General features: G+C 40.0%; 1 protein-coding gene across 2 annotated transcripts in view; it reads left to right on the top strand.

Annotated features, from left to right (window-relative positions):
• LOC118780471 (SLIT-ROBO Rho GTPase-activating protein 3-like) overlaps positions 1-24,957 on the top strand; it is a 69,372-nt gene that overhangs the window by 17,625 nt on the left and 26,790 nt on the right. For both annotated transcript variants that reach the window (XM_036532967.1, XM_036532966.1), the window contains exons 2-4: positions 12,638-12,830; positions 17,896-18,058; positions 22,678-22,740. In XM_036532967.1, coding sequence (XP_036388860.1) covers positions 12,638-12,830; positions 17,896-18,058; positions 22,678-22,740 — 419 coding nt within the window. The remainder of the gene's footprint in view (positions 1-12,637; positions 12,831-17,895; positions 18,059-22,677; positions 22,741-24,957) is intronic.

Raw genomic sequence — 24,957 nt, 5'->3', positions numbered from 1 at the left:
TTAATGATGCTCTGGATGTGCAGTCTATTTTAACAAAGGACAAATGGGCAACAAACTCATGTTTTCCTTTCGGAATTACTCAGTTGTACAGTGTAATAAACTTGCCAGAGAGGAAGAATGCTTTTTCACAAGGATTGATTGCTGTTACTGTGTTTATGTTTGAATTAATGGATGATGATAGGTTTATATTGCTTCATTTGAAATAATAGAGCAGGATACATTGCTGTCCTGCTATAGAGGATCAAAAATCAGATCGGATTAGAAATCATAGATCCTTCATGTTGTTTATAATCATCTGTGTCTTATGTATGTGTGATGCACTGGTTTGACTCTCATGTGAGATACAACTTCATTCTCTGACCCACCCTTTGGTCTCCTCAGATCAGTCAAGTTAATATCTCTCTCCACAGTGTGGTCAGTATTACAGTGACCAGCCAGAAGTCTGGATCGGTCATGGACAATCACCAAGGCTGCAGGAGGCAGAGGCTGGCAGAGCAGTGATAAGAGGCAGGAAAATCCATGGCCACAAAAATCAGAGTCGCAGCCCCTAAAGCCTTTTGCCGGCTGCGGCAAAAACATGCACACTTTAATCTGGGTGCCCTGGATGCAAATTCTGTTTATTTGATTCCGTATAAACAGTTTTGTACTCCATTAACCTCATCCTTTTTCTTTTGCCATTGTGCCACACCTGATGCCACACGGTAAATGTACATATATAGGAAATCTATTGGTTGTATGCACGGGGTGCATGCCTTTACACTCTGGTAGTGGGTGAATGCAGAGCACAACACACCAGGATCGTTATGGAGTGATTTCTGACTTCAGCGTTCAAAGTGTTTCCAGTTGCCAGACCTTGCATATCAGCGTGCTGTGGAGTGAAAGCTTTTATGGCTGTTCACAGTCTGGTCCCTGCTCCCACCCCCTGGTGATCTAGCCGCACAGTCTTGGGTAGGGATGCAGTAAATTAACTTTTAATGGGCGGTTCCTGAGGAAAGGGGACGGAGTGTCTGCACGAACAGTCCACTTAAGGTGGGGGGGTGCGGTGTAGTGGGGAATTTGTGCCTTCATCAGAAGGATTGCCTTTTTTAATCATGGGTGGGGCATTACCATTTTACCATTGAAGCAGTGCACAGTTTTGTGATATGTAAAATGTAATGATAAATGTAATATGCCTTAGTTAATAACATCAACATCAGGTTGAAGGGATTTTGCCGTTTTTAAATTTTACAGCAAAGCTCTTAGTTTGAATATACTGTATGAACCTGTTGTTCATGGCACCGTGGGGACTGTCTGGGGTCTCTTGCCAGTGTCTTGGCTTTGCTATAAGGTGCCATGTGGAGCTAACCAGGGGGGAGACCAAAATGGAGGACCCTAGGATGGTTAACATATGGCTTGCTTTCTCCTTCCCATAAGACAAGTGCCAGCTGCATTCCCACATCCTCTCAGCCCAGCTCACCTCTTTCCTCTAGAGGAAGGCGAGACCAGAATTCTTCCCCAGTGAGGCTCAAACTTATTTTTGAGAGACGAAAAGGTATTTAGTGGATGGATAAATGATGCTACCATTTGTCTTTCTGAAGCTAATACTGGTACAACTAACAGCAGAAAAAAAACATCCATTGCTTGGACACACCAAGCAAGCATTTATAAATACAATGTATTCATAGATACATGTGTTAAATGGTAATGTTTTTATTGATTGCATTACTTAAATTTTTGCATGGATACCTTTTCAAAGAACATGTCTCTGTGCCGATTAAAGCAGTACAATAGGAATTGATGGAATGTTGTAGAAAACTGCATTTTAGTATTACACATTCCCAGACATTGAGTATTGTTTTTATGTTAGTTTTTGTGTTATCCAAGACTGATGAGCATCCAGTGTCCTCTAAGAAAAAGTTTGATCTTCAGAAGTTTGGTGTCACTCTTCTGCCATCTGCTAGCCCTCTTTATTTATAGCGACAAGGCAAACTCTGACTCACCCCAGTAATAACAGATTGTGTGGTTTAACATGCCACATTTTACAGTGAGAGACAAAGGGAAGGGGAAACAAGCACATGGTGTCATTGCGTAAACCCTGAGCGGGTAGCACACCCCACTTGGCGCCGAGAGAGAGGCCTCCCCCACAACGGTTTGTGTGAGTGCCTCGCTGGGGAGTTTGCGTGGTGATCTCACTCGGGTGAATCCAGCAGCCGACCCTTCCTACCACACACACCGAGGGAGGACTGCCTGATTGGTTTAAAAGGGTCTAGTGTTGCTGGAGGGCATTGGGTCTCTTCATGCACTGGGCTCATACAACATACAGTAACGATCACATTGAAAAGCATCAATGCCTTTGAAAGGACTCTGAATAAAATTTATGACCATTTACTGCTTTGTGAATCTACCTCTACGAGTCACACATATCGAAAATAAGATGATTGCTTCACTGTGTATTTTAAATTAGTATGACTGGTCCTGCTAATGTGATTTATGTGTTTATGACAGAGCAGCCTTCAACACATTAAATGAAGTCCCAAACATATATCCTGTTAGTATGCATTCTAAATGAAGTGGGATTTTGCAAGCAAAACCAACACATACCTCAGTCTGTTTACAGCTTTTTTCTTGACTCCTGACATTTTAAGTGGTCAATTATGGTGATCAATGGTCATTTTTGTTCTGTAGACGAAACATATGACATCTTTCCTTGTTTAATTGAATTTGTCTTTTTGGAAAAGCAGGAGGCTGTTTCTCCCTGCAGCTGTACGCTACAGTTTTCTGGATCTACCATGGTTTCAGTGCTGTTTGATAAATGGCTTGTGTTTTTCTTTATTGTGTGAAGATTTTGTCCTGAGTCAGTAGGGAAAGAGTACGAGCTATGGTCAAATCTAAAATCTCACAAAAATTCTAGTTTTATCTTTCTAGAAGGGGAGAAGTGGGTGATTTACACAAGGTGATCACAATATTTGTGATTTTACTGATGAACTATGAACATTCATTTTTTGGTTATTTTTTGTTTTCCTTTTTCCACAATTACGCAACCCTCTTTTGAAATCACCTTGCTTTATCAGGACTGACTCAGCACTGTGTCAGCCAGCCATGAACTGGAGGAAGGTGGTGGGACAGGCCTGGACACAAGGTGACAACTAGTATCCAAAACAGATGAGAGGGAGGACAGGACAGAGGATGCAGCAGAAGGTGGCATATCCAAGAAACATTCTAGTGGACACTATAGTGACAAAGTGACCGCATGGATGAGGGCAGAAGGATTCAGACTGCTATGGGTATAGTGATAAGTGACTGAGTGGGAGGGCTCAGGTGGCATGGGGTTTGCAGAAGGGGGAAGGGTGAAGGACAGGAAATAGTGAAGCTATGTAACTGTGTGACTGGAGGTGGTGTAGTTCCTGAGACAAATAAGGTCAAGTTGGTTTGGCAGGGCCTGCTTTTTGAGTGTCCAATGACTGCTGGTCAAGATGGTCAAGTGACCGAAGAAGGAAGAGGAAGCCAGTAGTCTGGGAATTCTCAGGTTGGATGCTGAAGCCTCCTAGAAGATTAAGCAGGTATCCCCTGTCAGCAAAAGAGCTGAGCAGGACAGCTCATCCAGAAAGGACCTGGTGGGTAGTAGCGTATAATGATGAACAATGCAGTTAGGTGAAAGAAGGGATAGAGGAATGGAAGGGACAGACAGGAGGCATAGACTGAGATGAAATCTGCCCCTCTAGTGGACAACTGATAGTTTCAGAGGCCACGTGCAATGGAATAGCTGGGGATTGTTGTCAGTAGGCCGTGATGGATGGATGAGCAAACTGCATATTGAAGAGGTACATGATCAGGTTGGTTAACACATGACAGGGTTTTCCTCAGTGGCTCCCTTCCATTAGACATGCCGCTTTGTCCTTGTACAACCACAGTTTCAAACAACAAGGCTGCTGCTTCTGGTGATGTTTCAAGGCAGAAACACCAGGGAAATACCCTCCCGAATGAACCAACGGATGAGCAGCCAGCTGACCGGAGGAAGCTGAAACTACTGACTAAACAGCTTTAAATGAAACTGAAACTAAGTGGAAAAAAAAACAGTCAGAAATCAGAAACAGTCATGTGATTGTTACACTACTACCTGATTCCCAGCAGTACCACGAAACATACTGTATTACATGCTGTAATACAAAGCCAAGTTACTGAAGTTCACCCTATCCAAAACAGATGTACACATGCATATCCATTTGACACTGATTGCCCCCATGGTGACCCTACAAAATAAGTCAAAATTCCAAATTTAAAAAAAAGAAATAAAATTACTTTTACATTACAAATGTCTCAAACTTGTGATGGTGATTTGTCAGTTTTGGGCCCAACAAGTTGTTACAGCTTTGTTGTAAGGAATGATCATATGGAAGCAATCACATTTATTAGCATGGTTACAGTTATTTGAAATACTAGTGTTCTGAAATTTGTGACAATTTGTTGTACACCAATGTGTCAGGATGAGGATGATCTTCTTTTGTGAATGTTCCTCATTTTTGATGTCATCTGGTGAAATATTTAAAAACATAATTATCACAGTTTAATTAATGCATAATTTTACACCATTTGTCTTTCTTTTGCCAAAGACACTCAAGTGACATTTGTTGTTACATCACAGGGTACATTGGTATTCAGTTTTATTTTTTTATGATTTATGAAAGGTGTATATGAAATAAGTAATTACAATAATTGTATTGTTGTCGGGAGTGTTGTTTGTAGTCAGGAATGCTCACACGTCTTATTTGGAATTTCAAAACTGTAATTGTTCAAAATTGTCAAATTTAATATGCACACAGGTTTTTAATTATTATGAATTACTTGATTTTGAGGGTTAGGGCAGTTGGCATTTAGTATTGTAATGAAATTTGATATAGTTTTTATGTGTTCTGAGGTAAAAAAGCATAGATAAATAAATAGGCTTTCAATAATGAAACAACACACAGAAGACCATCCATACACTATTGTCCAGAAAATGCTGTAATGAATTTGCTTCCTATATCGGATTTCATCATGTGTTTTATAGGTCTCATGGCTCAAACAATACACCCCAGGCAATTCGCCACATTGTGCTTGTATCCCTATATTGCTGCTTGCATCTATATTTATTTTATTTCTTTGAAATACGGGAAAACTGTAAACATCCATCTGCTTTTGCATCTGCTCTAGACCCCCTGAATCCTCTTGCCAAGGAAGTTAATTCATTTGGATGTTTTTGTCATTTTGCTGGCCCAGATGTTGTAGGAATCTGTGTGTCTGAAAGAATTCTCATTTACACACAGTTGTATTAAGGCTGAACCCTGGCCTGGCTTCATCTTAGGCAGTGGGGGGTCTATGCATACAGCATTAATGTTATCCAAATTTTAAAACCCATTTAATGCTTGTAATGGAGTTGATAGAATAACAACAGACTTTTTTTTTATTTGACCTAGTTTCTGCTTTTTGAAAGAAAATAAATGCTGGGGTTAAGGCTCAGAATGGCTAAGACACATGGTTGAGTCATGTGATGGTGTGATCACATGGAGAACAATGACATAAACCCTCCCCGCTTCCTGTTGCGGCACAGCAGAGAGGAAAAGGAGGCAGAAAAAGAGAAAGTGCGCAGAGATTTACAAATGCGGGACAGCGCAGTCAGGGGGGAGATCTCATCCTGGGTGTGACTGACCCGGGTTACATATCAAGTGCTTTCAGATCAATAAATGGGACTGTAGAAGTCCAATCTGTCATCATCCATCATCATAGATCTCTGCGACCAGGCAGCAGAGGTTTTTGCCCGCTGTTTCTGTAAGAGTCCTGTAATATATCAAGAGCTTTGAAATCATACAGAGATGAGTTTTTAGTGTGCTTCTTTTGCAAAATCATGGATGGGGCAAATCTGAAATGTAACAGGCTGACCTTGACCTTACCAGAAATATTCTCATGCCCATTAAAAATATTGTGCATCAGATAACATGTTACAATAATACTGGATTTTGCATAAATCACTTGAAAGTGATCTGTTAAATTTCTTCACTATCACACCGTGATGTGCTAGAAGTAATAAAGACCGGGGTTTGTAACCCGCAGGTTACAGGCTCGATTCCCAGATGACACACTGCTCTTATCCCTTAAAGCAAGGTTCTTAACCCAAATTATTCCAGCAAGGCTATATATATGGGTGATATGTAAGCCACTCCGGATATCCACAAAGTAATGTAATAATGTTAATCACTATGACAAATTCTTCATGCACGCACACACACTTCTTTTGGCTCAGCGGCCCTGGAGGACACAGTTGTACTTATGCGGAAGCCGTATCGGGCAGCTTGTTATTCACTGTCATCGACGATGAACATATTCATTAAAAACCAGCCTGCAAGGCTTCACAGAGTTTGAGAACAGCAAGCCATTTGGAGCTCAGTTATAATGTGAAGGTTGCTGTTATACATGAACTTCAGCAGGTGTCAAAGAAGTGATTATTATTATATTTGTTTTGGCTTTAACTTTCTTTTCAAAATACCCAGGGGTTTTCAGGGCTTGCCTCCAAGTTAAGTAAAGCTTTTGGATGACTTATATACCTAGCATCTCCATTGTTAGCAGGCAGCTGTAATTCCCGGTCACACAAATAAATGCTCAGTAGTATGCTAACAACCATAGTACCACTAACAACCATTTTCGCTGTGTATTTCTTGTGGGGCTGTTAACTGTAGCTCTCACTCCCATTTCTTACAACTGTGTGTGAAATTCAGGTTATAATGAGTATAAAGGGGGGCTTGCAGCCAGGTTATAGATGTTTGTGAACAAGGCCAAAATAATGCCTGTTCCCTGTAAGCAGGCAAACGAAACATGAATAGATTATGTGTGCATTAATTTCAGAATTTAGTAGTCTTAGAATCCTTTGTGCTACAGTACATGTAAATGAAAACACACTAAGGCAAAAAGATTAGTACAGGGTATGACGGGCTAAAATAAGTTGTTTGAATACAACAGTGTGTGGTTGTGTGTCTACAGGAGTTCACTAAAATTAGATTTTTTTCATTCATTGCTCCATTAGAGGTGCCAAGACCTCAGTCCAACAGCCCAAGCCCAACATCTAAGTTAATTACAGAAAACCTTCTCTTCATAAAGATTGATAAGGCAGGGAGGAGACGTTGCACATGTAAACACCTAAATTTCATTTCCTGAGGTCAGAGGTCAAATGGCAAACGTCCAGTTTTTTCAACAGCTAGGTTGTTGTATATTAGGATTCACACTTTCCCTTCTGTATCTTATTTTACAAATCAAATCAGGTTAATGTGTCAGAAAATAAACCATTGCTCATAGCTTTCCAGCACCAAAATGTGTCATCAGGTGTTTTTTTATGTCACTGTGTTGCTTTTTATAACTTTTATTGTATTGGGCACATCTAGGGCCTGTTAACCACAAGAAAATGTCAGTTTAAAGGATCAGATATTCTCTGAGGAGAAAGTAAACCACTTTTTGCTCGGTTCTTTTCTTTCAGCATTCTTAGATGTGGGTAGACAATGGACTTGAACTATATGCAGCCTTGTGCTGTATTTCATTCTCCAGCTGTTGACCATTTTGCCTGTGAATGTAGGAAAACCACAGAGGAAGATAAAAACAGTCCAGATTAAGTGAGATTTATTACTTCAGGGAGCTACATTTTCAAGTCTGGGATTAACTCTTCTGAACAGGCTAGGTCTGGATTTTCCTGCCAGCTCTGCTTTCTCAGCTATGGTGCTCCTTGGGTGAAATAGGAGAGGCAGCATAGAATTAACCCAATAATGTATAATACTCCCCTTGAATAATCAGTAATCAAGATCATTTATAGTGTGGCGGTACAGTAATTGTTCTAAAATAAGCATTTGCTTTCGTGTTATTCACCTTTTTATGGAGTAATTATGAATTAGTTTTGCTGCACTATTTTTTACCGTCTGTTTGGTTGAAAGCCACGTTGCCTGACAGCGTGGAGCCAAAGAAAGCCATTGCTTGTTCAGGGGAATTATGTTTATCAGAGTGGAATTAGCCGCATGTAGCGGCCACACAGGCCGGATCCAGCAAAGAGCCATGAAGACGTTTGCTCCCCGGGAAACAGTTTCTCTAGGCTGTGTGATGGGGCATGGATTTCCACCAAGCACTGGATGTTGGGGCACAAGCGGCTATTTTTGCAATGTATTATTCCCCCACATAGAAAAGGCATTCAGAAATAAACAAATGTATTCTCAGGAGAAAATCTTGTCGATTGATGGCTTTGTACAAAGGCTGTGCTGTCTGCATGGATAAATGCATAATGGATAAGTGACCAGTCACTCTTGAAGCTTTTAGCTTTTAAATTCTGCTCTATCTTCAATTTAGTTTTCGAAAAAACATTAAAATTAAAAAATGTGTCTGTTACTGTATGGGTGTGATGGTTTTAGGTGTATGTTGATTTTTCAAATTGGTTGGATGTCTAAGATTAGATTAAAAAAATGAAAACATTTGGTCCTGAACTCCAAATGAATTTTATCTTTTATACAATGTGTTGTAAAGGACCCAAGGTTTGAACACAAATAAGCTCTAATATTAATATTGCAATCAAGCCCAATCTCTCACACTCTCCCACCTCTCTCTCTCTTTCTCTCTTACACACACACACACGCGCACACTCTCTCATTCTCCGTTTCTCTCCATCATTTCCTACCTGGCTCTGTGTGTTTGTTTGGCAGCAGTGAGGTGCTGAAGTGAGTAGTGTTATGTTCTCTGCTCTGTCCAAACTGGCCTAACCCCAAGTGAATTTGTGTCGGGGAGGGAGGCTGCACTGCGGCGCCTGGTTACTGCAGAGCAGAACATGACTGCAGCTCTTCCCCTCCTTGCCCCCAAATAAACCATTTTTCTCATTGTGGGCTTAATGAAATGAACCGAAAACTGAAGAAATGAAAATACATCGGGTGGGGAGGAAACAGATAGCCTGACGGATCACTGTTGAAAAGGGAGAAAAACATTATACTTTTTTAAATTACTGGTGGTACTTTTTGCCCAATTAGCTGTGCTGCTGTACTTTTGGCCATAAAAAGAACTGACCCTACCCTCATTTCCTCTAAGCTGAAATTACAAATGGCTCTATATTGAGAAAAAGTCCAGAATAAACTATGTTGTCAAATTGCACTTTTCCAGTGTATGCCATTAGTACAGTATAGTACAAGTACACCATACACATTCATTAATAGATCAGTACAGCATAGTAACCAAAAACTGTTTTTATAAACATATTTATGTCTGAATGTCATTTTGAAGTTATATATTTCTCTCGTAGTGGGGCTGGGTTGTGGAAATTATGATCTCAGCTCATAACCAGTTTTTGGCCTATCTTAAAAATACAGCTAACACAGCAGCCTTAACTGCAGAGTGAGGACCAGACTTCACTGCATTTTTGGCCCTCATAGCCTGAAAAGAACCACAGAGTTTCAAAATGTCCAAGTAAACCACAGAGAACTTGTTATTCAAAGAATGCAAAGTATTTCTGAATCGGTCGTATGCTTTTTTATAAGGTTTCTGAGAGCAAACTCCAGAGTCTCCCTGATCTCCCGCCCATTTCAAGCTTCTGTTTTTCTGTCTTTTCTGTTTTTCTGATAGGTATTCTTCCTACCATTCAGGCAAACTAGTGGCATGTTATCTGGGGTGATCCTTATAGTCATATATTTTGCAACTGCACATGGAAAACAAAGTAAGAAAGAGAAGGTTCTTGGAAAAAGCAGTGCTTCAGGGCAGGGTAGAATGTTTGGAGTAACTTTCTCCTGGGTAGCTAGGATGGCTCTGTTCCCTGGGATATGTGAGCTATCTAAGCAGGCTCCACCCATGAATGAAATCCACAGATCGGGAGTGAGACGGAGGCTGGGTTTGTGAGGAGGGGATGGGGTCATGATGGTTAACCAAAGATCGTAGCGCGCTGCTTGAGCAATCGCCATTCTTAGGCAGCGCATGACAGGAAATTTTTTTTGTCTTCTCAAAAATATTGGTTGTTTAAACCCAAATGAGTACTTTTCTTCATGTTCAGATGTCTATCTAGGCTTTTTCCATGACATTAGCTTAGCAGATACTTTTATCCACAGCAACTTAACGTACATAACGTACATGTTATTCATTTACACCGTTGGTTATTTGAAGAGGCAGTTTTGATTAAATACCCTATCCAAGGATACAACAGCAGTATGACAGCTGGGAACCAGGCAACTTCTCCTTGTTGAACTGACAAATATACAGCCCTTGTATGGTCTGTAAAGTCATTCAGTGCAGTAATTTGATCGACAAGTGGGCTGGTGTCATTAAGTGGCTCCATTTGTCAGAATGTCTGTGAATGTGGTTGCAGCATGTTCTCCCAACATATATGTAATGTTGTAGCAACATTAAGAAAGTTCTCCTGTCCTACAACAATGTAGTGAGAGCTTAATGTTAAACTGGGGTTTTGCAAAATTCAAATTTAACTCTCAGTTAAATTTCACCTTCAGGATACAGAATTCCCATATTTGAAAAGAGTTCTTGCTTTGCGGGTGTGAGACAAAACAAATGCTCCAACCTAATTGTGATGGTTGAGATGCTGACTATTCAGTCATTATTCTGCTGGGAATGTAAAACAAATCTCATGATTAATGTGTATCAAAAAATTAATACAAAACAGATTTGATGTTTTTTACTTTGAAGCTTACAACAAATGTATGCTGCCAGTAGCACTCAAGACTGTGTCGGGTTGGTGATGCAATTATACATTTCTTCAGTTTAAACTTCTTCTATATGTAGAAGCTTAGTTTGTTCCAGTGGAGGTAAAGCTGACTGGGAAAATATATATATGCTTATACATGCTTCTGATATGGAAGTGTGAAGTATATAGTGCCACAGGATGCTTTGATATGATGCAGGGAAATAGTCTGTTTCAAATTAATTTAATCACAACCCACACAGCTGAACAATCTTTGATTTTAGGTAATCAATGCATACAATTATTCTATTTTTAATTGAAGAGCACACTTTACACTTTTCAGTGTTAACAATGTAACCGTTAAGTGATTTTGATTTGTAAGGCCATGCTACCTTCATTTATAGGGGCAGCACTGACTGTTTCTTTAAGGGAGGCTGGTACAGGGCTGTTCTAAGCGGAACATACTACAGCTATTTGAACCTGTGATTACGCCTCTAGCTTGTTAGCGGCAGCTCCTCTGATTGCATATGCAGGAGCTGCAGACTTGAGCTAGGAACATTTTGAAAGTAACTGCAATAACAAAGCAGGGTTATTACATTGTTCTCATAGCAAGAAAGGAGGTGAAATATATTCTTAGGGTGAAAAAAGCAAGACTTTTTAACTTCAGAACAGACAAAATGTGCTTCAAGGGTATGGTATGTACCGTATTTCCAGAGCATACAAGGAATGTCTGAATCAATGACTGGAATGCTATTCAGCCCAAAGGCAAAAAGTAGCCTGAATTAATTAATGATACTTGAAAAGATGTTCAAAATCTTCCAGTCCTTACACAAATACTGCTCTAAATGACCCTTTTCTAATACTGGGCTTGTATTTCTGCAAGACAGTAATCCCACTGAAGCAAAGTGAGAAAGTTAAGGAATGTTCTGAACCAGTATGTGTTAGTGATGAGAGTTTGTAAGTGCTAATTGGATTTGACTACTCTGGTGTGGTTCACAGATGAAAAATACCTCAAGCTGTCCCCAGCTGGTTTGTTAATTTTACAAAAAAACAGTCAGCATTCAGCAGCATTACTCAGTCAGAGCTGATAGGATGAAGCCAAGGGTTCTAGAAAGATTGATTGGCTCACAGTAAGCATTCTTCCTCCACACTGTTGTGTCAGTAGAGAATATGTGCCAGGCTGTCCCATTTTATATTATATATTTTGTATCTCAGGAGTGCTTTTCTCCCTGGCACAGAAATTGAGAAAGTTCACGATAATGCATATTTTAGACACAAAATGTGGGACACTGAAGCTGTCCCCAGTAAAGATGTAAAAATGTAACCTGTTCTCAGCCCTGGTTTATTGGTTTGTATGTAGGTTAGACATCTCCTGCTGTGAAGAGATTGGTGTTACCATCAACAGACATAGCAGAGTATAATAAGTAAATGGTTATTTGGTCAGAGGGGATGGAAGGCTGGTTCTGAAAAAGATAATGTAACCATTTTAAGTATTTGCTTGCAGTACAGAGTGATTTAAAGTAAGGCATTGTACCTTATTGCTGTCAAACTTTCAAGTTTCTCATGTCAGAGCTTATCATGCTGAGGTACTTTGTAGCTGAGGAGTGTTTAATGTGCTTAGTGTTTAGTGTTAAATGTGCTCACATCTTATTCATATATAAAATGACCTGGCCTTTGTATTTGAATATAGATTACATTATTGTTATTTAGCAGATACTCTTATCCAGAGTGACTTATATATGTTACATTTTTTACATGTTATCTATTTACTGAGGCAGTTGTGGGTTAAGTTTAACTTTGCTCAAGAGTACAGCAGTAGTGGCCTATTAGGGATTTGAACCCACAACCTTTTGGCAACAAGCCCTGCACCTTACTACTATGCTACACTACCACCCCAATTTGAACCCATAACATTCACCTTGAAGAGTTCCACACACTGAGCAGAGCAGAGCAGTTCATTAACACCTGTGTACCTTTGATCGACAGAAATCCGGAACCAGCTGGTGGAGCAGTTCAAATGCATGGAGCAGCAGTCCGAGTCGCGTCTGCAGCTGCTGCAGGACCTGCAGGAGTTCTTCCGCCGCAAGGCCGAGATCCAGCTGGAGTACTCCCGCAGCCTGGAGAAGCTGGCCGAGCGCTTCTCCTCCAAGATCCGCAGCTCCCGGGAGCACCAGTTCAAGTGAGTCCTCCTTTTTCATGCAGTGAACTCTGGCCTCCTCTTCTTTCCCCACCTGATGTGCAGAGTGGACTGGCTGAGCAGCATGTGGTGCAGAGATTACAGCCCGGAACTCTGTTACCTAATGGTCATAAGTTCAAATCCTGAATGGTGGACCAGTGCACTACCCTTGAGTGAGATGCTTTACATCAATCACTCCATATAAAGAGTTTAAGAATGCTGACTGCAGATAAAGGCATCTGTTCAGCAAGGTCATGTCTTGTAAAAACTAAATGATTATGAGAACAAAACTTCATGACAGAACCATTAAAACAAATTGGTCCAATTTATTTTTTTAGGCAAAATGGTCAACTTTTTGATAGAGAATACTGCCTGTTATGGTGGAGTATGGCTAATGGAAATGGTCAAGATGCTTTGTGGTTGCAATAATCATTCTATGTTTGATCTCATAAAGGCAAAGCAGATCTCCTGTCATATCGCACACCCAAATGCAAATTGGTCATCACAGGAAGGACTGCTTTAGAAATCAGTCTGTGAAATTCGGGAGAGAAATGGCACCTGTCTGGAAGATAAGATATTGTTTATATTAATGAATAAGAATAGACTCTGATCTAATGGCAGGAGAATGCATTAAAGACTAATCTTTATCTCCTAGTAGCAGATGGACTCTGGCTGCTTAATGCTTGTAGGAGAGGAACATGCTGCTCAGATGTCCTTTTTCATATTTATTTTATCTTGGGGAGTGAGATTAGAAGAAAGTCATGTCCTCTCGCATATATCATTGCGCTGAAATACTTAAATACTGGAAGCAGATGGTGACTGAAACGTTCCCCATTAACTGGCTCTTATTTACATGTCATGGAAGACAATTCCTCTTTCAAAAATGTTACATTCAGTGTTGTTATATATCAGCTTATTCTCAATAATGTTATTCTTATTTTCTCATTTCAGCATCATTTATAAGAAATGACAGAATGTATATCATTCATTTTCTTGATCATTTTGTTAAGGAAATATTCCCATCACACGTGTTTTATTGAAGGGGATATTGTCTTGGAAATATGAGCACTACGTATCTGATTATGAACAAGCTCCCAAAGAAGGCAATCTTATGGATCCTTATTTTAATTTCTTAAAGAGAGAAATGTGTTTTTGTAAGAAACGGCGTCTGTTCAGGATGACAGCTTCATAAAGCATATGTAGTTAAATGTACTGTAAGATGTAAATTTCCTTTGGTGAGAGCTGAATAAGTACATTGTAATGTTATATTGACTCAATACATTTCATGTATCGTGCACAGCTCCTGAAAATTCACAATGTAATATGTTTTAAAATATTTATATATTTGGCCACTCCACTCCTGAGAAATATTGATGTAAGAGTCACATAGGGGCCAATCAGGCTTGAGATACTCACGTGTAAACCGTGCTTAAGCGCTTCCATAGAGAGTTGCGCACCACTGTCAGTACTAAACAAATCTGTTAAATGTTAAATGCTGAAATAATTCCTAGAGCAGACCCAGTTTTAGGGGAGTGGATAGGTACTGGCAATGTGCTTTTACATAGCCTAAGACAGACCTTGATTTCATCTTGAAATCACTGGAACAGCTCTGGGTCAAAACTGTGGCATCATTGGGGAGGGAACACTCAGTTCACTTGTGCTAAATTGCACTGCCATTATTAAATGGGTTTGGGCTGATTGTGGAAGTGGATGCAGGCTCTGTGATGCTGTGTACTCAAGCCCTGAATATGTGTCAATCAACCCCACTCCCCACACCCCTTTAATCTGAGAGTTTACAGGATTTGCTATAAGACTGTGGCAGAATCTTCAAAAAGGGGCACTGAAGGGGTCCCAGAGGCACACATCACTGTCAAAATGCGTGGACACAGAGCTGTAAAGAAGCTCAATGGGCCTGAAGAGCTGGCTGTGTGCGCCCAGGTTTACCCCAGCCCCCTCTCCCACTGGAGCCTGCTCTGCTGAGTGGATCTAAAGCTGCTTTCAAGAGATGGACCTTGGCATAAACATGCACTCTTACCCTCACAAACCAAAGAGAAGTTAAAATAAGGTTTTGATGAAGGAAATATGCACTGCAAACTCAAAACCTTGTGTGCTGAAGCGCACGTGCGGATGTAATTACATATGCCTGTATCAGCCATTCTTGTCTGAGGACAGAGTGATCCCATACACTTTATAAATAGCTTTGTGTCATTTGAAGTTGAAAGTGAGAACTTGTGTTTATCTTTTCATTTTGATTACTCTGTCATCGCCAGCCCTAAACACACACTTACATGCACACAAAGAAATTAGGTTCCTAATAATTTGATGTGGTCTGCCAAAGGAACAGAATGAGAGTGAGAAAGATGAGAGTAATTGCAAACCTAGGGCAACAGACACACACTGAAGGGATGCATTAGTGAAATCATAGTGGATACAGCTGCCTTGTTAAAATGTGAAGTTCCCAAGTCAGAGAGCCATGACTCCCATGTCTCTGTGGATAATGGTGCTTAAGATGCTTTTAAGCTCCACAGACTGGCTTCAAACACCCGGAAATGAGGCTTCTCAGCAAGGAAACAAGCATGTTCATTTAGACACAAAAGTGCCTTTTAAGAGCAAAGAGAAAGTATTTTTTCCTTTTTTCTGAGAGTCATTCTGTTTGGATCAGCATCTGAATAGGACCTGTCACGTTCCTTTGAGGATACTGTGCATGATCCACCATCTGGGGCTTTGGGGCCTGCTTGTGAATACTGTTTAGGAAATGGGGCTTTTAATGGCCGAGTTTAAGGCTCAGATTGCAGGTGGGAGGAACGAGTGGGCATTGCTGTTGTAGGATCTTCACCTGAATTGATTCAGTAAATATCCAGCTGTGGACAAGGATAATAGGTAAATTATGTGCTCTCTGAGTTGGCAGGCATCTGTCAAGCAAACAAATAATGCAGAGAGAAGCCAGTGTAGTTCAAAAGAGTAGCACATATCCCAGCAGAGAGGAAGGGGAGGATTCACAGATGGGCGAGAGCTGCCCATCCCTTCAGACGGAGCTGGTTATTGATGAATGCCAGAGATTGAACTCTGGACTGCTTTTTTTTTCATAAAATAGCTGAAAGCTTCAAGGCAATGCCTACTTTGCCTGTTCACTCAGTGGACATAAATGCACAATAAACGGTCATCGGTGAATGCCGTTGACATCAGTTTGCATTGATCAGGAGACTGAAGACAATTCCTGACTTCTATCAGTTATATTAATATCTACGGATGGTTACGTGGAAGTGGGCTTCTCCTTTCTTGAAGCCTTGTGGTCCCTTCTCATATACTGATTGCAATCCTGTGTTTAATCTCTAACTCAATGTGTGTGTCAATCCATGCAAGAAGCTTTCACTGTCTGAGAATCTGTCTAATCATGTTCCCGTTATAGTTGATGTTATATGATTTTTTGAGGTGTCTTTAACTGTGTGTCAGGTGAGAATTGTAACAGATATTTTCAATAAATACAGAGGCTGAATACAAAAATTTCACAAACATGAAATTAAAGCATATTTACACTGTTTTTTGCTTGCCAATATACGCTTATCTGCTGAGTCTTACATTGCTGACATTCTGCCTGTTATCCATTCACAGAGCATGCTGTATACATTGAGGCTGTTACCCCATACAGGAGATGAGCTTGCAAGCTCCTGAATACAGTTTCCATTTCCTAACCACTGTGTTACACTGACATCTCAAGTCTTTTCATTTGTTCACACCTACTGAGATCCAAGACTTCTGAAGTCAACACTAAGTGGCAAGGCTGTGCATACCAGTATGCCTAACAAAGTGAACATGGATGACAGGATCTGTCCCTCTGAATCCTTATGAGTCTGTCCACTGTGTTATTTTACCTTTCTCTGCATCTTACTTTCTCTTCCTCATTTAACAGGGAATAACCTGAAGGTCAGATGAGTTTATCTGGTCTTTGAGATGACACGTGAGCCTCTGCTTGCTGTAACTAAGCTGCTGTGTCAGTTTGTTTCACTGTATATGAGATGCAGCGCTTGCAAGCACAGTTTCAGAGATGTCATCTGAGAAGTATCATCACAGATGTCTGAAGCGTTGCATTGACCTGGGTTTTCTGTTGCCAAGATGCTGGGTCAGCTTGTGTTATGCTGTGTTTAAGATGCATCGCTGGCCAGTTTTTTCTGTTTCTTCACATTAAAATCTGGTGTGTCTTTAATGTATATGAAGGTTATCATGTGTTTGCTGAGAAGCAGCATTTGCCTGTGTTTGCTGGTGATTAAGCTTGATAATTATGGAAACATATTACTGCATGTTGCTTTCTGTGAAGAATGGGAATGACTTCAGAGTTTGAGTCAGCACCTCTGTCCGATGCTGGGTTGAGTTTACCGCAGGAAATCTGAACAGTTTTCTTTGATATGCGTATTCCTGACATATCTTTTTTTTGTAGAGGTGTGGAGGAATGACAGCTGATTCAGCTACAAAGTTCAGTTTTTCTCAACATTTACTTGTGCTGTAAGGGAGATCCCCCTTTATTGTTCTGTTTTTCTGTGTTTTCCTTAGGAAATAACAGCATACCCAAGTTCCCATTCAGAGCTTAACGCCAGTAATCTCAACATTGCTCCTTGCTCTTGGGCAAAGATCATGCTGATTTAATTGCAGTGAGATAGAACATAGCTTAAGGCACTTTTCAAGTGAAAGAGGTAATCAAAGGTCCCTTTCCTCAGCTGTAAGTGAAGTTGCATTTGGAAATGTTCACCCTGGTAATTGGATCACATAGTTGTTGCAGTACCAAAATGTAGATATATAAAATATAGTGATATTGCTGCAGGGGTGTACATCCAAACTTTGGTCAATAATGATATCTAGCAGTAGCAGCAGGGCCTCATATGTTTTTAAATTGTGTAGGAAATTGCCTCCAGATGCTTGTGGGTTCATGCTAACGATCATTTATTGATGTTGTGAAGAGCAAGTACAAATATTTAAGTTAGAAATGGTTCATGTCAATGGGCCATGGTTTATAGTAGTCAGTCCTGGCCCTATGGTAAAGCTTGTTCTTTTTTCCCTGCTCTGGTTCCTTTAGGAAAGATCAACATCTCCTGTCCCCAGTGAATTGCTGGTACCTGGTCCTAAACCAGACCAGAAGAGAGAGCCGGGACCACGCCATTCTCAACGACATCTATACCAACAACGTCATCGTGCGGCTGTCCCAAGTGGGCGAGGACGTCATCAGGCTCTTCAAGAAGGTCAGACTAGGGGTGCCTTGGATTTTCTTTCACAACATGTGCAGTGCTGTGTGTCAAGACAAAACACATCTAAGGGAGAAAGTATCCTTTTACTGACGTGTCTCATACCACAAGGGGCCACATGCAACAATAATCATGCATTCTAAAACTTTTGTTAGTTTTCAAGTGTCAGACATAGAACACAGACAAAGTACCAGGTCTACAGTCTATGAACTCAGAATTTCGTATGACAGTATTTACCCTGAGACATAAGAAATCTCAGTGCTCTGTGGAGTTAGATGTCAACCTGAGAAATGAAGAGATTTACAGCTCAGTTTACTACCTTCTAAATATGAAGCATCAAGCAGCAATATTGGCAGTCCTCCCCACCCCCTACAGTGGCCTTCCTACAGACTGAAAACCCTGTCAGCACATTGCAGACATGACTGAAGTTGTATCCAAACACAGGCAGGTAGTGTTTTTACCTGGCAGGGCTTCCCTACATGTGACTCCTGTCTGCCTGAGGCTCAGAAGCACTCTATCTCCTTCTGTCAGTGCAGTCTTCTGTACCAGATCACACAGATTAGGGACTTGAATTTAGAGGCAGTGAAGGCAGAACAGCAAGCCCATCATTTTCACAGACCATTACAGTGAAATGTTAAACTGCTTCTGCTCCATATCTGAAAAAGTGTTGGATGCTCATGTATGAAAAAAAGACATTCCTGCCATGAGCCTGTTATTTAGATGTGGGTGTTAGGTTCTTTAATTATTTTATCTTTCTGGTGTTATGATGCATTTTGCATAAATCCAAACAGCGTGAATTACTACAGAAACTGGGGAACAACAAAATGCGACTTTCCTTCGTTTTTGAGTAAAAGTTTATTGCTAAATTAATATGAACATGAAGTGAATAGAGCCATTTTCAGTAGTCATTAGTACATTATATATACCCAGATAATGGTCCATTTAGTGTTTTACATGCACCACATTCACAGTATATTCCATCGCAAGTGTTTATTGACTGTTGAAATAAAACATTCACCTCTGTGTTCTAAGCCATTGTTGTACGTCCCCCCGAGGGTGTAGTGTCTCCCACTGGGCGATGCATCGGAATGACATTCCCTGAAGAGATTGTTTTTCTCCTACGTGTCTCACAGTCTGTTAAGTTTTAATTGAAGCTGGGACAAACAGGAGGTGTGAGGGAGACTGTAAGGGTACAGTCCTCTGCGTACCCTCTTACTGAAGGAATAGGAGGATAAGGAACATTGCCACAGTACACCTGTCAGAGCCATTTCCAAAAACGGCTGTCCTTCAAAGTGGCTGTCTCTGCAAAGCACCAAACTTTTCTTGGGAAGACCTTATACTTAATTGGTTCTTTGTCCATACTTTTTCAAATAAACGACCCATTTGCGCTTAGATTTATGTGCCTTTTGTGCTGCCTTTATAGAAAATACGGCCACATTTCATAATAGTCAGCGGTGTTGCTATTACTGCCTAACATTTTCCTTTCTGTGTCATTGCTCAAGCTGAGTGCAGGGAATCTTGTGATGCTTACCGCTTTCTACACTAGCAGCATAGGTATCTCTCTCTAGCCTTACAGACCTGTCTCATAATTGCATGCGCTAAATGATGTTGATAAGGAAACGCAATGCGATGATTGCGGTTTACATCAACGAATTGTCACAGCTGAGCTTTGGTTTTGAAGCTGTGTTAGAGGATTTGGCCATCGATTCAAACAGAATGTTTTATCGGGTAGGTTCTCAAATGGTATCTTTTGGTAGGTCTGGTTTAGTTCTTACTGTGTCCAGTTTTCATTCTCATGTGTACAGGGGGTTCTTGTCTTTGTGTAGTATAACTATTCATCAGCTTTTGTATCATGTGAAAAAGGGTCAGGACTTTTTCATGCACAGGTGTAATAGCAAAGCCTGAATCACAGTAGGTGGTCTGTCATTCAGACATCCAGTCCAAGTGCAGAACAATATCCTTGTTTGTGAATGTTTATGGCACCAGCTGGACCTCAGGGTCTGGTTTTATATTTATTAGTTATGAAGTATAGCCCGGTATGAGTAATGTTCTGGATTGAGCCCCATGAAAGAGAGAGCTGCCTTGAATGCATCTTAGAAAGGAAGGAAGTGTTACTGTAAATAGAGACTAAACATTAGTGGAGAAACAGTATTCTCCACTAATAGAAAACTTCAGGCTTCAAGAGCACCTCTGGTAATTCCCTGTTATCAGTTTACAATAACCTTAAAATTGTGATAATAACAATTGACTGGACTGAAGGGGTTGGAGACTGCAATTAAGTAGAAAAACATATTAAAATCCCTACAGTCCACGTACAGTTGGATATACCGAGCACATACAATAAAAACAAAAATATAACATTTAACATAATATAAAATGAAAATAATGAAACAATGAACATAAATATAACAGTAAAAACAGTATATACAACAAACTGCTTGGTATTTAACCCATTTTCTCTGGGGGTTATTTTCTTACAGAAACACCATAGATGCCTTTTAAGATAGCAGATTTTTAAATGCTATGAGTGGGTAGTTTTTGTCATCAACTCACAGCTCATAGCTGTAATGTGTGAACTGTCTCTTTTGTACCTGTGAAGCCAAAAAACATGGAAATAACAAGCAAAAAATAAACAACAAGGTGTTAATAATTACTGAAGTTACTTGTATACATATTAATATTCCTTCAACTCATTTTTAAATATATTTTCATTGTGTCCTTCATCTTCTTTAAAGACCCAACACTACTGCATATAGATTTGACTTTGACAATATTTGTATTTTATTCAAATATTTATTCAAAGAGCTACAGAACAACCCACAGACTGTTAAAAGAAGGTTAGGTTTTTCCCATCTGTTAAGCAGTGTTGACATTATATTATTTTAGTTGCTGTCCTCCTCCTTTCCAACAGAAACAGTAAGACAAAACACTGCCTATTTTCTGCTCAGACCTGAAAATTCCAAACTTGCTGGTCTTCCCCCTGGCTGGCCTCTATTGTTTAAATCCACTACTCAAAATAAAGGACATGGCACACTCCACATCCACTTGGATGTGCCACTTGGATTGAGAGGAGACATAGGTGCATCATGTCTATGTGAGCATGTATGCTTATGTATGTATGTGTATATATATATGTGCTTTTTAAAGCAATGTTTGTGTGTGTTGTCTGAAAGGTGCTATATAATAAATTACCTTTATTAATGTTGTTGTTGCTCAATTACATGGTTATCATTCATCTTTTGAAATGGGGCAGAGCCAAAGACAAATGAAGGCAAAGATTCTCTGAGCTCATTATAGACCACATCACACTCTTAACAAAGAGAGAGCCTGTTAACATGGTGTCCTGGCCAAGTTTTAAGTCTGTTGTTGTCAGCCTGGCCTCTCTTTGCTGCTAATGTGTGGAGACTATTTTGCTGGAAAAAGCTAATGTTGCAAGGCAGTATTGGCTAAGCCCAACTCTCATTCTTCTCTGTAAAGCACACAAGTGAAAGAAATGATTAGCATGAATTAATTACTTAACAGTTTTGTTGGAAGTTACGGATGTGGTTCTTGAAACAGACTGAAACAGAAGTGGTAAATAATTATGAGATTGCGGATGAGGGAATTTAATATTTTCACAACACCACAGAAAATGCAGAAGTGACAGTCGTGAGAAAGAGGGAAGATCATTGTGAACATGAAACCTGAAGCCAAAGGCTTTTTTTCTAGTGAGTGTGTGTCAGCAAACATAATAATAAGTCCAGTCCTTATCAGTTACGCTGCACTAACAAACTGTGATGGCATTACAGAGTACAGACCTTGGACATTATAAATTTGAAACTTAAACTTGATTTTATTGAACATTTTTTTGAGTGAGGTAAAGAGGTGAACATTGCATACTGCCTGATGAGAAAAAGATGAGGATTATATACAAGACATTATGTAGTCAGTCACAATTAAGTAGCCTGATTAACACTGGGTTACCACTCCTATTGATTGTGAAGCGGCATGTTGGATAACCACAGTGAGTCTGTTTCTCAGCTTAACAGTTCAATAAGAAGGCACCTTCTATAGCACATGGTCCCTGTCACTGCACTGGAGTAACAGGTTTATTTGGACTCGGGGAAGAGCCCCTACCGCACAGGCTCAGCATATCTGACAGCATATGGACCGCCTTGGATATCTTTTGCAATCTGAAGAAAAATGGAGTAGTGTGTTGCAGGATCACGTTCCCATTTTTAAAATTGTGCATAATGCTTTTGAAGGTTTTTACCAGGTATGTTCTTATATTGCAAAGCTTTTGCTCAAAGTCACTTAGCTCAAGGGCAAGGAGCATCCTCATGTTCAGAAAGCCATTGTCTATTTTGATTGATTCCTATTTTGATTCCTATATTGTATGCTTTGTTAAACAAGTCTCATAGCAGTTGTTGAAAGTTTTTCCTTTATTCAATTTTTGATGAAGAAGTATTTTTTCATCTATTGTAGTTAGGCAAACATAAAATGTGTTTATTATTGCTACCGATTGTTACCTTGAATAAAAGAGAAAAAATATATATATAATTGTGTGCTTAATGTGACAATGATAATGTGACATGTACAGCATGTACAAACCCTGCATTTGTCTTTTTTATTTTCAGAGCAAGGACATTGGAATACAGATGCATGAGGAGCTGGTGAAGGTTACAAATGAACTCTACACTGTGAGTGAACACACCTGCTTTCCTTTTGCTACTGCCCAAAGAAAATCCACTGTCTCTGCTCCACTCCTGACTCCTCATATAAACCCTTACACCCTCTCCGTCTCTTTCACGCTGCCTCAGGCCATATGAGAAAGCAATCACTCTGTGAGGCCTTTCAATTTGCAGGAAAATGAGCCCCCATGCCTGGGCTGGCAAGTGTATGATGTTGATGGTATTGAAAATTGCTGCTGATTTCTAGTGGGCCAGATATTGCTTAGATCAATGTTTGTGATGTCCAGCCCCTGGGCCTTCAGCAGTGGCATACTGTTTTACTCAGGGCTGATGTGTCTTCTTTTCTAACTACTTGACAGAGAATTGTAGTCAAACTAGATTCTGCACTCTCTCTCCTTGTCTCACTCATTTTTCTCTCTCCTCTCACTCTTCTCACTCTCTGTCTCCCTTACCGTTGTTATTCTGTTACCTTCTTTTTGTTATTCTGTTACCTTCTTTTCTCTCTTTCCACTCTCATCCTTTATCTCCAGACATTTGAAGTAATGAGGTATGGGGACACAGTGGGGCTCTGGCCCGTAACCATGCTATTCCTGCTCAGTGGGCAGGAATACATGGGGCTGGGTCAGGCCAGGGAGATGTTAAGTTTTCATTGTAGGAAACATTGTAATTAGTCTTGGATGACATCCAGGCCATCTCAGAAGTTCTGTCAGCCCCAGGTTACTGGCCATTGCAAGACAGTATTTATTGAATGTCATGAGTAGTGTGATATATTCTTTGTCATTAGACTCATTCATCCCAAAGATATAACGGAATGTAGTAGGTTGTGTTCATACACAGGGCTACAATTAGCCAACCCAAAGACACACACTCTAAATGTAAGCGATGAATCATTGATCAGTTGATTCATTGATGCATACAATGTCTTAAGCTCAAGGAACAATATTATTCTATAAATAGGTATGCTCAGGTATTCTGCTGTGCTGCTTTTAAATGAGGTAAGCCCCTCAACAGAATTATTGATGATAAAATACATGTTTCAATTGCTTATCAATCCCAAAGTTGTATAGTGGGTTTACCAATCAAAACTACATAGCAATATTTCCAGCATCTGTCTTTGTGTTTGATGTCTTTGTTTATTGAGACTGTTTGAACTGAAGGCTTATTCTGAAACATTCAGGTTCAGTCTCCTGTTTCACTTCAATTAACTGACTGAATGCAGGAAGCATTGCTCCCAGAGAGGGATGGGAGACTTCACTTGTAAATGTGGATCATTCAGTCAGCCATTAACTCCCCTCAGAAGTAGATATGTATTATTTATGAATGCTTCAGCCTAAATACATGATGTTATTCCAGCTCATATTGTCTGTGTAGCCGGCGGGGTTGGCAGCAGTGTTCTTTTCAAGGTTGCTGTGAAATCTTAGAGAAGGTCAGTGCCCTTAGGCTGCTGGGACGAGCAATAAGCATGTTATTATTAGTAGTATTATGTTAAATGACTCTTGTTAAATATTCCTGGCCACTGAGACAAAAGTGAATTTATTATATTAGAGACAGGTTGGCATTCACTCCTCAATCTCTCCCTTCTGCCTATTATGCACATTGAGCTCATAAACAGCGATCTGGACTAGGCCCAGATCTGCAATGCCTTGTGTGTTAGCAATTTTTTTTTCAAATATAAGTGCTTGTGGAAGTGTCAATATTTCTGATGTTGTTACTGCAAAGCTACAGCATTGAATTTATTGATCTGAAGACGGATTGATCAAGCTCAGGGTTTAATTATGTTTTGAGGCTGAAATGAGAAACAGGCAGACAAAGGCCTACAATCTGGTAAGTGAATTAGGAGCCTGTTACTAACCTACTTTTAATGCTGATACTTTTTCAGTCAGTTTTATCACATGGGAAGTGGTCCAAATTAAAAGGTAATGTTTTGATGATCATAAAACACTACACTAGTTATAACTAATTTATTATATTCTGTTCTGACAAATTTTGAAAATGTGCCACCATTCTACTACACCCCGGGTCTTAAAAAGGCATTGCTGTCCAACTCTGTCTGCTTATATGTTGTGACAGAGAACAGGCAAATTGTGAAATGGACAAGCTTAAGCTAGGACCAGTTTCTAGCTTGCCAGGATACATTTCTTTTTGACAGTGTAAATGGCTTAGTACACTCAACACTGCTGGTGTTTTCAGAGAGAAGGATGTAAAACAATCTGTGGAGCAGAATTG

This window comes from Megalops cyprinoides, chromosome 7 (assembly GCF_013368585.1).
Source record: "Megalops cyprinoides isolate fMegCyp1 chromosome 7, fMegCyp1.pri, whole genome shotgun sequence".
Lineage (NCBI taxonomy): Eukaryota > Metazoa > Chordata > Actinopteri > Elopiformes > Megalopidae > Megalops > Megalops cyprinoides.
The sequence above is the reverse complement of the archived record's forward strand: the minus strand, read 5'-3'. Positions and strand labels throughout refer to the sequence as shown.